This window comes from Prinia subflava, chromosome 1, assembly GCF_021018805.1.
Source record: "Prinia subflava isolate CZ2003 ecotype Zambia chromosome 1, Cam_Psub_1.2, whole genome shotgun sequence".
In the NCBI taxonomy this organism is placed as follows: Eukaryota; Metazoa; Chordata; class Aves; order Passeriformes; family Cisticolidae; genus Prinia; species Prinia subflava.
Genome location: NC_086247.1, coordinates 34,049,782 through 34,061,931, shown reverse-complemented (window position 1 = coordinate 34,061,931; position 12,150 = coordinate 34,049,782). Strand labels below are relative to the sequence as shown.

At 37.7% G+C, this 12,150-nt stretch overlaps 1 protein-coding gene across 1 annotated transcript in view; it reads left to right on the top strand.

Annotated features, from left to right (window-relative positions):
- C1H8orf34 (chromosome 1 C8orf34 homolog) overlaps window positions 1–10,593 on the top strand; it is a 161,144-nt gene extending 150,551 nt beyond the window's left edge. The window contains exons 13-14 of the mRNA XM_063392829.1: window positions 927–1,020; window positions 9,649–10,593. Coding sequence (XP_063248899.1) covers window positions 927–1,020; window positions 9,649–9,656 — 102 coding nt within the window. The 3' untranslated portion in view covers window positions 9,657–10,593. The remainder of the gene's footprint in view (window positions 1–926; window positions 1,021–9,648) is intronic.
- Window positions 10,594–12,150: the final 1,557 nt, after the last annotated feature.

Sequence of the window (12,150 nt, the reverse complement as noted above, 5' to 3'; positions counted from 1 at the left end):
CAGTAATTTTATGATATCTGGCCAATGTTAAAATTTTCTTTTAGAGACTAAACTTGCACGTTTGAACTGCTGTTGAAAATAAAACTGTGCATTCCAGTCTCATCTCTCCCCGTGAATATTGCAAAGGAATGTGTCAGGGTATTTTATATGTCTGAGTGTATCTGTTCACGTACATATGTGTGTCTGCATGGAAAAATATTTTTATACACATACATATATATACATTGTATAAAAAAGTAGGCAATTTTAAAACATTTCCAAAGCATATATTCAGCTGCATATGGATTTTAACCACGTAAAACATTTATACTTTGATGTTTTAGTGATATCTTGAAGACAAAAGTTTCAATAACATTTTTCCTTTCTAAGCCTTCTCCTTTTGCAACAAAACCATAGGTTCTAAATCAGGTTTCAGGTTCTTGTTCTTATTAGACTAGAAACAGTGAAAATTTTGTCAATCAGAGCCTCGCTTGAGCAAATTGCATTTGAAATGTCTATGCAGTCCAAAAACAGCAGGGTCAGATATAACATGTGCAATTTTGTACTGTCACTGCATTTCCAAAATGAGTATGTCTATGTCTTACAAATCTGTATTTATAGTAGAGAGATAGCTAAATAGACTCCTTCATTGTGGTGGTTTTGTTGGGGTTTTTTTGGGTTTGTTGTTTGTTTGTTTGTTTGCTTTTGGTTTTGCTATGTTTTTGTTTGGTTTTGTTTGTTTTGTTTTGTTTTACTGAATAGATTTAAAAAAATTTCTAAAGAGCCTGCACATCCTCTGCATTCTGGTTTTATTTTCACAGCAAGTTGGTTTTTTGTTTTTAAACGATTTCTCCTCTCTAGTTAATTGAGGCTAGTGCTTGCTGCAGTCTTCATTCATACAGAACAATTGTCTGTCATTTTATCTAAAATAGATCTGTTTGTGGCAGGATGAATTCTTACAACAGCTTCAACTTGCTCATCAACCTTGGATATTGCCGAGTGACACAGAAAGTGAAGGAGTGGAAGCTGACCAAGACAAATGTAAGTATATGTGTAAGGACCAGATAATGTGTCAAAACCCTTCAGCTTTACTTCTATTTTCCATATCTTCAAATCCTGTGGAGATGCCATGCGTGCTCACAGGAGCATTTCTCACACATAGTTATTTGTCTGAGGGCTGAACCTTACAGGACTGATTTTTAGAAGCTTTCCTGTAGTCACTGAACATTGACAAAATGATCACAGAACACTGTTTACTTAAGCTAAGTGGAACAATTTATCTTGGTGTGTTAAAGTAGCTGTTCCAGAAAATAACATGAACTTGAAATAGATAATCTGTTTAATAAATCTGTATTCACCAGAAAAAAAAAGAAGCCAGCTAAAAAAACTCCAGGTCTGAAAAACAGAGCCTCGCTCCTTAGGTCTGTCTCTCCATTATCTCTATTTTGCTTACATTCTTTTTAATTAATCTGTATTAATAAAAAAGTTCTTGATCATACAAGTAATCCTTAATATCCTACACTCTTTGAAGTATTTGTCTAATTGTGGAAATAAAGGTCAGCAGGATCAGAGCCTAAATGGCAGAACAAGTAACAGGCTATATAAATCACAATATTTTCAAATTGTAGCAAATTCTCCCTGCCTACAAGGTACCTGTAAATGATCTTACTGTTTCACATTTTCTCTTTTAATTCACAGTAGTTTTGTGATCTGCAAGGGTGAATATGCAATGTTTCTAACATATTTTAGGTTATATACTTGAAAAGAACAGATGATTTAATCAGCATGTTTAAAAAACTCAGTACTGGTTTAAACATCAAGAATTAACATATAAAAGAACATTGTCTTTACAGAAGGGAACAGTTCTGTAAAGGATTAAGGATTCATAAGAAACAAGCCAGATAAACAGATTTTTTTTTTTAATTATGCCTCGTTAAAAATTTGTTTTTACTCATGCATCAGTTTCACAAATTCATACATAGCCCAGAGTTTGACTAAAATTTAAATTTACACAGTGAGATTCTGAAGAGTGTGTGCCAGGTCTTTTTGAACACTAATAAAATGTTACAGTGAGATCCTGTGTGTCCAGCTGATTTTAGTCCAAGTCCAGTAAGTGTAGTTTGACTCGCACCTGAGCATTTCAGTTACCTTTGAGCTGAAGCTCAACTTAAGTGGCTCAAGAGAGACTCTGGGGCCTGCCTTTTCTGTGCATACAATTTTTCCTCAGTATTTTCTGTAATGAATTTACAGTCTCACAAATATTGGTAGGACTGGCTGTGCCCACACAGACTGATGCTGATTATGTGACCAGGGAGGCTGATGCTCCAGGACATATGAGATACACAGGATGTATTTTTATAGCTGCTGGACTTGAATTTCATGGGTGTGAGGACTTGTGAGCACCCGAAATCCTGTGCTGTATTATTCCAAGAATCCTGGTAGGTCATTGTCACTGCCCCCAAAACAAAATGGTAAGTTAAAAATTAAAAGCAAGTTGTTAGGTCATTATCCAAATGCCTCTTGAACAGTGACAGACTTGAAGTATTGACCATCTCCCTCAGAAGCCTATTCAGTCTTTCACCCTCTCAATAAAGGAATGCTTCCTGTTGTCTAGTCTGAATCTCCCCTGGCACAGCTTTGAGCAGTTGCTGTGTTCTGTCACTGAATATCAGGGAGAAGAGATCAGTGATCAGTGCCTCTCTCTCCACATGCCCTCCTCTGGAAGCTGTGGAGAGTGAAGTCAATCCTCAGCTCCATTTTGTCCAAATTGGACAAGCCCAAAGTCCTTAGTTGCCCCTTATAGGCCATTCCCTCCAGCCCTTTCACCAGCTTTGTTGTCCTTATCTGAACACATTCAGGGACCTTCACGTCTCTAATTCTGGTGCTCAGAGCTGCACACAGTGCTCCAGCTGAGGCTGCACAGTGCTGAGCACAGTGGAATAATCACCTTCCTTGAGCAGCTGGTGATTCTGTATTTGATGTGGTTTGTCCTGTTGGCTTCCAGGACACGCTGCTGATTCTTGCTGTGCCTGCTGCCAACCAGCACCCCCAGATCCCTTTCTGCAGAGAGGCTCTCCAGCCACTCCTCTCCCAGTTTATACTTGTGCCTGATCAGTCCATCCCAGCTGCAGAATCTGGTATTTTGACTTGTTAAACTTCATGCCATTAATCACTGTCCAGTGTTCCAGTCTGTGCAGATGCCTCTGCAAAGCCCCTTGTCCCTGCAAAGAGTCAGCAGCACTTCCCAGTTTGGGATCATCAGCAAAAGTGCTAACGATGGATTCAACTCCTGCCTGCAGGTTGTTGGTAAATGTATTGAACAGACCTGGCCCTAGAATTGACCCCTGGGGAACACCACTGGTGACCAGCTGCCCCCTTTGAGCTCTGCCCTTCAGCCAGGTCTTCAGCCAGCACAGCCTGCAGCACTCCTCCCACAGCTGGACAACTTGTCCTGGAGGCTGCTGTGAGAGACAGTATCAAAAGCAGTACTAAAATAACAAAACCACATCTATCACCTTCATCCACTGGGTGGGTGACCTTACCATAGAAAGATAACAAGTTAGTTAAACAGGACTTTCCTTTGTGAACCCATGTTGACTACAGTGTAGTTAGCTGGTGCACCCTGTGTTATACATCTCTGTTGACACTACTGTAACTAAAGGGATGGAACAAAAATGTTTTATGAAAGTAATACTTCCTGTAACTGAAATCTAATAGTGAAAAATGTCATTAAAAGTAAATGATAGTGGTACCATTCCTGTCTGAGTTTCTGTGCTAGTGACATTGTCAAGTGCAGAACTGCCACTGCTGACAAAGAGAAGCTGCCAATTCCTGGCTGAAAGTGGAGTCAGCAAGGGGCTTTGACACACTTGCTGATGCCATTGCTTGTAGGTAGAGCAATTGGCAAGATTACAAAGTAATAAATCTATGTGGATATTTTTTGTGTGATTTAGTGTTGAGAAGGCCCAGGAGTTCATAATTTGTGAGCTTGAGCAGAAGAGCTGCAAAATTAATCTTTACAATAGCAACACCTGTTCTTTGACTCAGCTTTTAATAAATTACATGTGGATAATATTTACCACACTTTTTGACTATTTTGAGATAATAGCAGCCAGGTGTAAAGCTAGTTTTTGGTAGTGGGAAAACAATGCAAAAAGAGAAACTGTGTGAGTCACCTTGAACTCTTTAAAAGTATACCTTCTGGTTAGAGTTTTACAAGAAAAAGAATGAAAAAAATAAAGGAGGAACAGTTTCAAATATATTCAGATGTAAGATTTTAGAGAGGCTATTTTCAAAGCAAGTGATAACTGAACGGAACTGGGTCACTTTGGAATCTCAACATCTCTCGACAAACATCGTGTGCAAAACAGATACAACAGTGCATATCTTGTCTTATGGAAATGGGATCTTGATTCTCAGTTCTTGTAAATCAGACTCTACATTTTGAATTCTCCAGGCTCTCTGACAGCGTTTTAAAAAATTCATCCGTAGCAGCAAGTTTCAATGAAAACTGGAAGTCAATAATTTTTAGATCTTCATACTAATTATGACAACATTTTAAATCAAATAGCTACTCATATAAAAGAGTTTAAATTATTCTAGCTTAAAAGATTTGTAATGTTAAAGAAGGAAAGAAAATATTTTTAAGAAGCTTTGTTGATTTGTTTTAGCATACTCTTTCCTTTTCCTCTTTGTGGACTTAATTTTGTGACCATAGATCAGAGAAAGAGATAGTGTATAATTATTTGCTCTTTTAATGTACATTTTGTTATTAAAAATAGGAATTAACACATGCATTTTAAGAGCTATTATAATTTAGAAACTAAATTTCTTCTGCTTGGAAAATGTGTTCTCCTTTGAAACTCTCTGCACAAGGAGAGATGAAAATTGTCAAGGCAGTATGATCCAAAATCAAGGACCTGTGGTGTTCTTTTAGAGTCACTAAAAATGTCTCTAGACAGAGACTCATGTGTGTTCTTCCTCTGTCGTTCTGGAGGCAGCTCCCCATTCTTATCTGCAGTAGATTGCTTGTGTGCTGATTCCCTGCAAAGAGTTTTCAGAGAATGCATAGAGATCACTTTTGGAAAAAGGAGGGATCTGGAGAAAATATTTATCACTAGCATAATCCTTCAGTTTGATGAAAGTTCTTTGAGCTAGCAAGAATAGATTTTCTTCTGCATGGGGTACTGATGCACAGAAACAGAAGAATTGCATCTACTGCCACCAGAACATTTTTTAGCCAGCAAAAATGAGAAGAAATTCATCCTTTTTATGAGAAGAAATTCATCCTTTCAGCGTACTGGCAAGAATCTGCTTGAATTTTCCCTTGAGAACAAGTCTACAAAGATTGAAGATTGGAATTTCTTAAGTATCACTAGCTTTCAAGAACCTTGAAAAACACAAAGACAGGCTTGTGGTGTAATTTGACCTACCATCTGTAGTCTTGGCAAGGATTTGCTGCCCAAAAGCCTGAGTCTGCTTTCTTGGGTGGCGAACTCAAGAAGTGACCCACACAGCAGATTTCCCCAGGTCACACAGCCTTGGATGTAAAGGATCCCTACCTCCAGTCAGCCCACTGAGCAGATGTACAGGGTGGGTGAATGAAATGGGCTCTTGAAAGGCTTGCTGCTTGGTTAATCCATATTAGATATACCCCCAGAAAATTAAGGGCTGGAAGGCACCTTAAGGATCATCTGTGTAAAAACATTCCTTTGTGCTAATCTGCTTAAAGCATGCCAATTTCTGCAGTCAGTGGCACACAAAGTTTTATGTCTATTATCGCTTCATTCCAACTTGCCAAAAGGAGCACTAGATGCTCATTTCTAGCTCAGCTGATCCGGGGCAAGTCTTGAAGTCTTGTCATCCAACCCGTGGGAGGAAATTTAAATGTTTTGCCACTCTTCATCTGGAAACTCTTGGCTAAGGTTGATAGTGAAAAGTCTGCTGCTGGTAAATCAAATGGTTATTGGGAAGAAGTGGGATTTCTACTCCATCCATTCTTGCTGTGGTCTTGAAACTCTGCAAAGACACTGCTGATGACTTCAACAAGTGTTGAAGAAAATCAACATTTTCCCATTTGCACACATCTGCTAGGAAAAAACCCAAGAGAAGGAAAGATGGGTTCTTTTTGTACACTTGAGAAATTCAGACTGTGTTCTAGTAAAATTCCAATCCATACAGTATTTGTCTATGGGTAAAGTTCCTTACACTGAGTAAACTGACATGCCAAAACAGTCAGTTTATCCTAATTATGCAAATAAGTGTTCCTAAGATTTGGAAAATTACTTGGCCAGGGTTAACAATAAGGGGGGAGTCTACTGCTGGAATGTGCTTTTGCTGTGAGAGTTTGCTTTTGCTAGAGCCAGGTGCTACTCCCTGTGAGTAAGAATGACAGAATCTCAGTTAGAGCAGCAACTGTTGATTGCAAACTTTATGACGTTTACACAAATACATTCCATTTCTGTCATTCAAATTCAGCTGTTTGTGCTCTGCTCTGATGGAGCATAGTTGTATTGGAAGCATCTGTTTCAGTGGGTGTGAGTTTAGGGCAAGTCTAGATGTGGTTTCCCTAGAGAATAAGGTGCTTATGAGGCATCACTCAAATGTTAGGCAATTATATGTCTTGTTAGTAAGAACATAATTGTTGTAGTTGACAGGTTTTCTCAGTGGATAATAAATTCGCTATACTCACTTTTTTTTGGTCTCACAAGTGAATCTGCCCCAAAAGTGAACTTTTGGGAGACTTTTATCCCAATTCATGGATCTTCTGGAGAAGTTTATTGGTGTCTTTCTTCCATGTAATATTTCAAGAGTGGTAATACAAACTGCAGTAAAAAAGTCATATCTCTCCATTCCACATAACCTCTGCAAGGGGTGTCATAAAGCTTTTGTCTGCTTGGGATATAAGTTATTTTCTAAATTTCTCCAGTATGTACTTATGTATATTAAAGAAAATATATTATCTCTCATTCTGTCTGCCATTGGCTTGGCTATGTATTTAGCTTCAGACAGCTCTATGTCCACTTCAGAAACAGGATACCAGAAAGGATTGTGCTCCTGTAAACAGAATTTCTCCGGGCCTATTGGACGGTCTTGGCTGGATGTCTTGTAACACTCATAGCTGAAGCTGCATCACTTCCTGTAACTGCTTTTTGAGTATGAAAGTAGATAAAAACAATTTTCTAGCATGGAAAACTGCCCACTTGGACTTAATTATTTATTGATAATAAATGAAAAAAAAAGTAGAGATTGACATTATTTCTACCAGAAGTCAGATGACAGTTGGATAGTGCATGGTGAGTTCAAATACAGTTAGAGAAAGTTGGAGTTAGACTCCAGTTTCCTGTTTTTTGAATGGATGTGCTTAAATCCAAAGCTGCTGTTATCTTATATTATTAAGGCTTTAAGGCATGTTGCTTTATTTATACTGACTAATGTTTGGTTTCACTTTGGAAAAGTTCACGTTGGACTAAATATTTAGTATGAGAAGGGAATTTTCCATTGCAGTGAGTAAAAAAAAAATTTCAAAACCTGTTTTAGTGCAGAAAGCTCTTTTCAGTACAGCTTCCAAACCTACAGATATCTTTTTCTACAGCTTGCCTTATTATGCTAAACTTGGATTCCCAAAGACATTTAATGTAATAAAAAATGACACTGTAGTTTAAAAAATGGCCTAGAGAATTATCAGGACACACATTAGGTAAATTAAAAGCTGGCTCAATGAGGAATCAAAAACTAGAGTTTCTAATGGGAAGATGTGGATGAATGGGGCTCATTAGGGTCTGATAGGTTTGGATAATGGGTGGGAAGGACAAGTTGAAGTTATTAAATGATATGAATCCCCTGGTATAATGGCCACATTCCAGTAAAATGCACTTTATTATAACCAGATGAAGTATATTTAAACCAAATGAAATATATCTGGCACCAGAGAAACATATCTGTCTCTGCTGCAGAATAATGAGGCTTTGTCCTGGAAAGCAGTGACCTAATGGATTTAGGATGGTCATAGAAGATCATCTCAGTGTGAGCTCTCAGCATCATGCTGTCACAAAGGAGGGTAGACCATTTTTTGAATGCATTAGAAGTTAAGTAGCAAAGTAATTATTCCACATCATATCAGTAAGAAAACCTGTGGGTTAAGTGTCTTGCCATTAAAACAGATTGGGATTACTCAAGCGATTTCAGAAGAAGATTAAAAATGACTCAGGGTTTGGGAAACCCTGTTAGGAATTTGCCTCATTCACATAAAGGCATTCAACCAGGAACTTGAGAGATAACTTGGTATCTGTAGATAGATTTTTAAGTAAAAAAGCTCATCAAACTATGACAAAAGAAATTAAATGCTCTGTCCTAGCAACCAGGAGCTTCAAGTGTTATAAGCAAAAATTAAGGGACACAATGAACTCAAAGCCATTGACGTGTGGTTAACTCCTTAACTTCTTCTTAACTTCTACAGTTAAGGAGACCAGTCCCTGGGTATTCTGTGGGTAACAGTCACAAGAAGAATCTGCAAATGACACAGGCTTACACATATTTGCTCTTCTTTATCCCACCATAAAACAAGTTCGTTACTTAAAGATCAAACTGTGATAGAGCTGGAATATCTGCTAAATGAAGCACCTCCAAGGAAAACAGTTAAACATTAGGTATAAATGACAAAAAGCCCCCAACCATATAAGGTAATAAAGGATAAGAACGGTTGCTGAGGTTTCTTAGGCTTTATGTCTTGTTTTTTGTTTGTTTGGTTGGTTCATTTGTTGTTGTTGTTGCAGAGGTTTTCATGGTATGTACCTTGCTTTGTTGATTATCAATACAGAATCACATACAAAGTCCAGGCTTATCACCTGACAAAGTGAAAATTATTCCAATTGTATTAAATTAATTAGCTGGAGATAATTCAAAGTTTGTTCCTGCCAAGTTTCTTAAATCTCCCAGAAAGGGCTTGCATATTTAAATGTCCAAAAGGAGTGAAGCTGCTGTGCCTGATTTCCTTCAGTGTTTAAAAATGGCAAAGTAAAGGCTTTTCAGGTAACACACAGACCTTATGCATTCACCTGTACAATGAAACGTGGTTGTGATGTTTATTCCAGTTTATAACCTTGATTCTCTCTCTGGATCTATGTAATAGGTCCAGTTACAGCATTACATTTTATAGTGGAGTGGGCAGGTTGTGTTGCAGTCAACAGCATTTGCAAAACAGTCCATTGCAATATGCATCTCTAAATATTTGTAAAAGCTAAATTTCTGTTTGCTTTGGGGAAGGTTTTCAACCTGAAAACAACCAGAAATTTAAAACACCATTATCTCAGTTTATCTGATTCATCACAGGTGCATATTATGTTCAATGTTTTTGAAACACAGGCTATTTTTTGCAATCTATTACCACTATTGACAAAGAAGTAGCAGGAAAAAAACCCTCCAAAACACTGAATAATTGGAACAAATAGTATAACTAAGGACACTGTTATTTGCTCCTGAGTATTTTAGAAACAAACAAAAAAAAAGAATTGAGATTCACCAACGTACTGATCCATGATGCTTATTTACCATAATGAAAAACTCTTACAGAATGAAAACACACTGAAGGATTAATTTTCCCTTTTGTCCTATTTTTGTGTACATTGCATTTGAGCCCTAATTTCTGTGTTTTTCTTTTTGATTTCACAGGTTTGTGAAATCAGTGGGATTATTGAAGAACAATTTAATAAAAAACCAAAATTATGGTGATCAAAACTACACCTGAAAATTTACATTAGTTTGTACATTAAAAAATTAAATAAAGTTATTTTTCTAGTATCAGCAGCACATGAGTGGAACTGCTCTGATATGTGGATGCTGTGATGCGCTGAATGAGAGTATTTACTGTGGTACAGTGGCCTTAGGAAAGAAGGGTAACTGTCACCTTTTAGCATAAATTTAATATTTTTTTAGTTTATACCCCTGTTGTTTTGGATTGAATTTGATAACCTAAATTCTGCCTGACCAAAACAAACCTTGCCTAAAGATTTTATGTATTTTAGCTTGTCTGAAGTTTTTCTACTCCTTATATTTTTGTAATCTTTGTGCTCTTTTTTAGATTAATAAACATTAAAGTATTTGCTGCATCTGCCCATGTGTATGTCCCATTCAGGTCTCACAGAGAGCTGCTGTTCTCTCAGTTGCCTGCAGAGAGAGGTCAGGCAGGGGAATGGGTGAAAGAGTGTGTGGGTAGCAGAAACAGGTGCTGCTCGTGCTGCATAGCTTTGTATTGAATTTATCTACTTTGATCTTTAAAACAAATAAAGGCTCTGTTAAAAAGGGGACCATAATAAGGAGTGGTGCATGCATGCAAAAATAAAGAACCTAAAGGAATTTAATATATTATGATAAAGTGTTAGTTACCCATACTGATTACCGAAACAAACTTGCTGTTTAAAATATTCTACCTGGTGTGTGCTGTGTGCTTAGAACTTTAGAAGATCTGTTAGTACAGACATCAAATGAAGGGATGTGGCAGTTGCATTTACTTATTTCATCTACCTGTTAATTCTGTCAAGTGTGTTCTGAGTTTCCTTTGTCTTCAATTATGTATACTCGGGTCCTGTATCTTAGACAGAATGATATAATGAAATTGCTTGCAACTGTTAAAAAATACAATATTACAAATCATCTATTTGTTTAAGAAATAAAAATGAGTTGTCTGTTGTGTTTCATAGTGTGAACTTTTTTCTGCTGTCTCGCAAATACACAGTGCTAAATACACAGAAACTGTATGGTCTGTGTTAGTCATGAGCAAGTTAAATGGAAGTTAACGCTGTGGTGAACAAGTACTTGCTGTGTGTGCAATCATAGTGTACAGTTCCTATATGTAAAATGTTTGGCATACTGAAAGCCCCTGTGGTAGTCCCTTTTAAGTTCATTTCAGGAAGGTACTTTGTTAATTCATCATCAGTAAAGAAAATCTGTAATTCTGTGTGCATGTGCAATATACTTGAGGACTTGTTTGCATGTAGGAGGGTATATTATCATCAATATTTAGCCAGTTATGACCAGAAAAACATTCTTGTGACACTAATATCTCCTTTTCATGAGTTTTAGTCTTCCTTGGTGGCTCTCATTTCACATTTCACCTTGACATTACTGAAAAATATAAAATAGGATTGCCTTTTCTTCTTTCAGTTGCTTCACTAAGCATTTGCTAAGCTGCATTGCTTTCTGCTTCATGTCATTACTGGGTGAAATTATGACTACATTTAATCCTTGCGAAAAAAATCTCATTGGCTTTAGGAGGACCAAGATTGCTCCCAATAAGTTGAGAAAGAAATTGGAATTTGGCAGTATCTTAATTCTAGAAGTTCTGGTGTGTATGAGAACTTGACAAGTTTTGGCCCAGTAGGGCAGAGATACTTGGTCAGGGATGTGTCTGGTTTGAAATTTTGGTTACAGGTGAAGAAATACAAGACAGCTTTATTCAGAAAGGCAGAATATCAATCATGTCACCGGTATTCAGAGGGAAGAAAGGCTTTTCAGTTACAGATATAGTGAGTGCATCAAGAGCTGTTGGAGTGATTAAGAATTTAGCACATGCTAATTGTACATGAGTACCTGAAGGTGTGGTAGGATGGCCTAGGTGGTCTCAGTGGTAAAAGCTGTGAAGGCCTGAGCTCCTGAGATATGGCTGTTCTTGGGACTGGCCAGAACAATGGTATTTTTCTGGGACACTTTCTAAGCTGAAGGGCAGAGGATAAAACCACAGAAAATATGACTTTATTTTCACACTAAAACATACAGAAAATCCAATGTGATTTTTTTTTGTTTGTTTGTTTTAGTTCTTATATTTTTGACAAGATCTCATGATTTTTTTAGTGCTCATGGTTAGCACTACTCCCTCTAAAGCATATGGCAGACAATTTTGGCTGATATTAATGCTCTGCCCAGGAACCAGAGCTGGCGCTGCAGAGGAGAAGCAGCCACCTGGTGCCCTGACTGCAAACAAGCTGGCAGTGAAGCGTAGCAAGTCAGGAGAGCTCCAAGGAAGAGCTGAGATGCGCTTAATGGGCAGCAAACACCTGGGCTTAGGGGGCCGGGGAGCACAAGCAGCAGCTGGGCAGACCGTGCAGAAGGCATGTGTGATAAACTTGTTTTCACCTCCAAGCTGCAGGAAGCCTTACTCATTTTCGGTTTGACCTT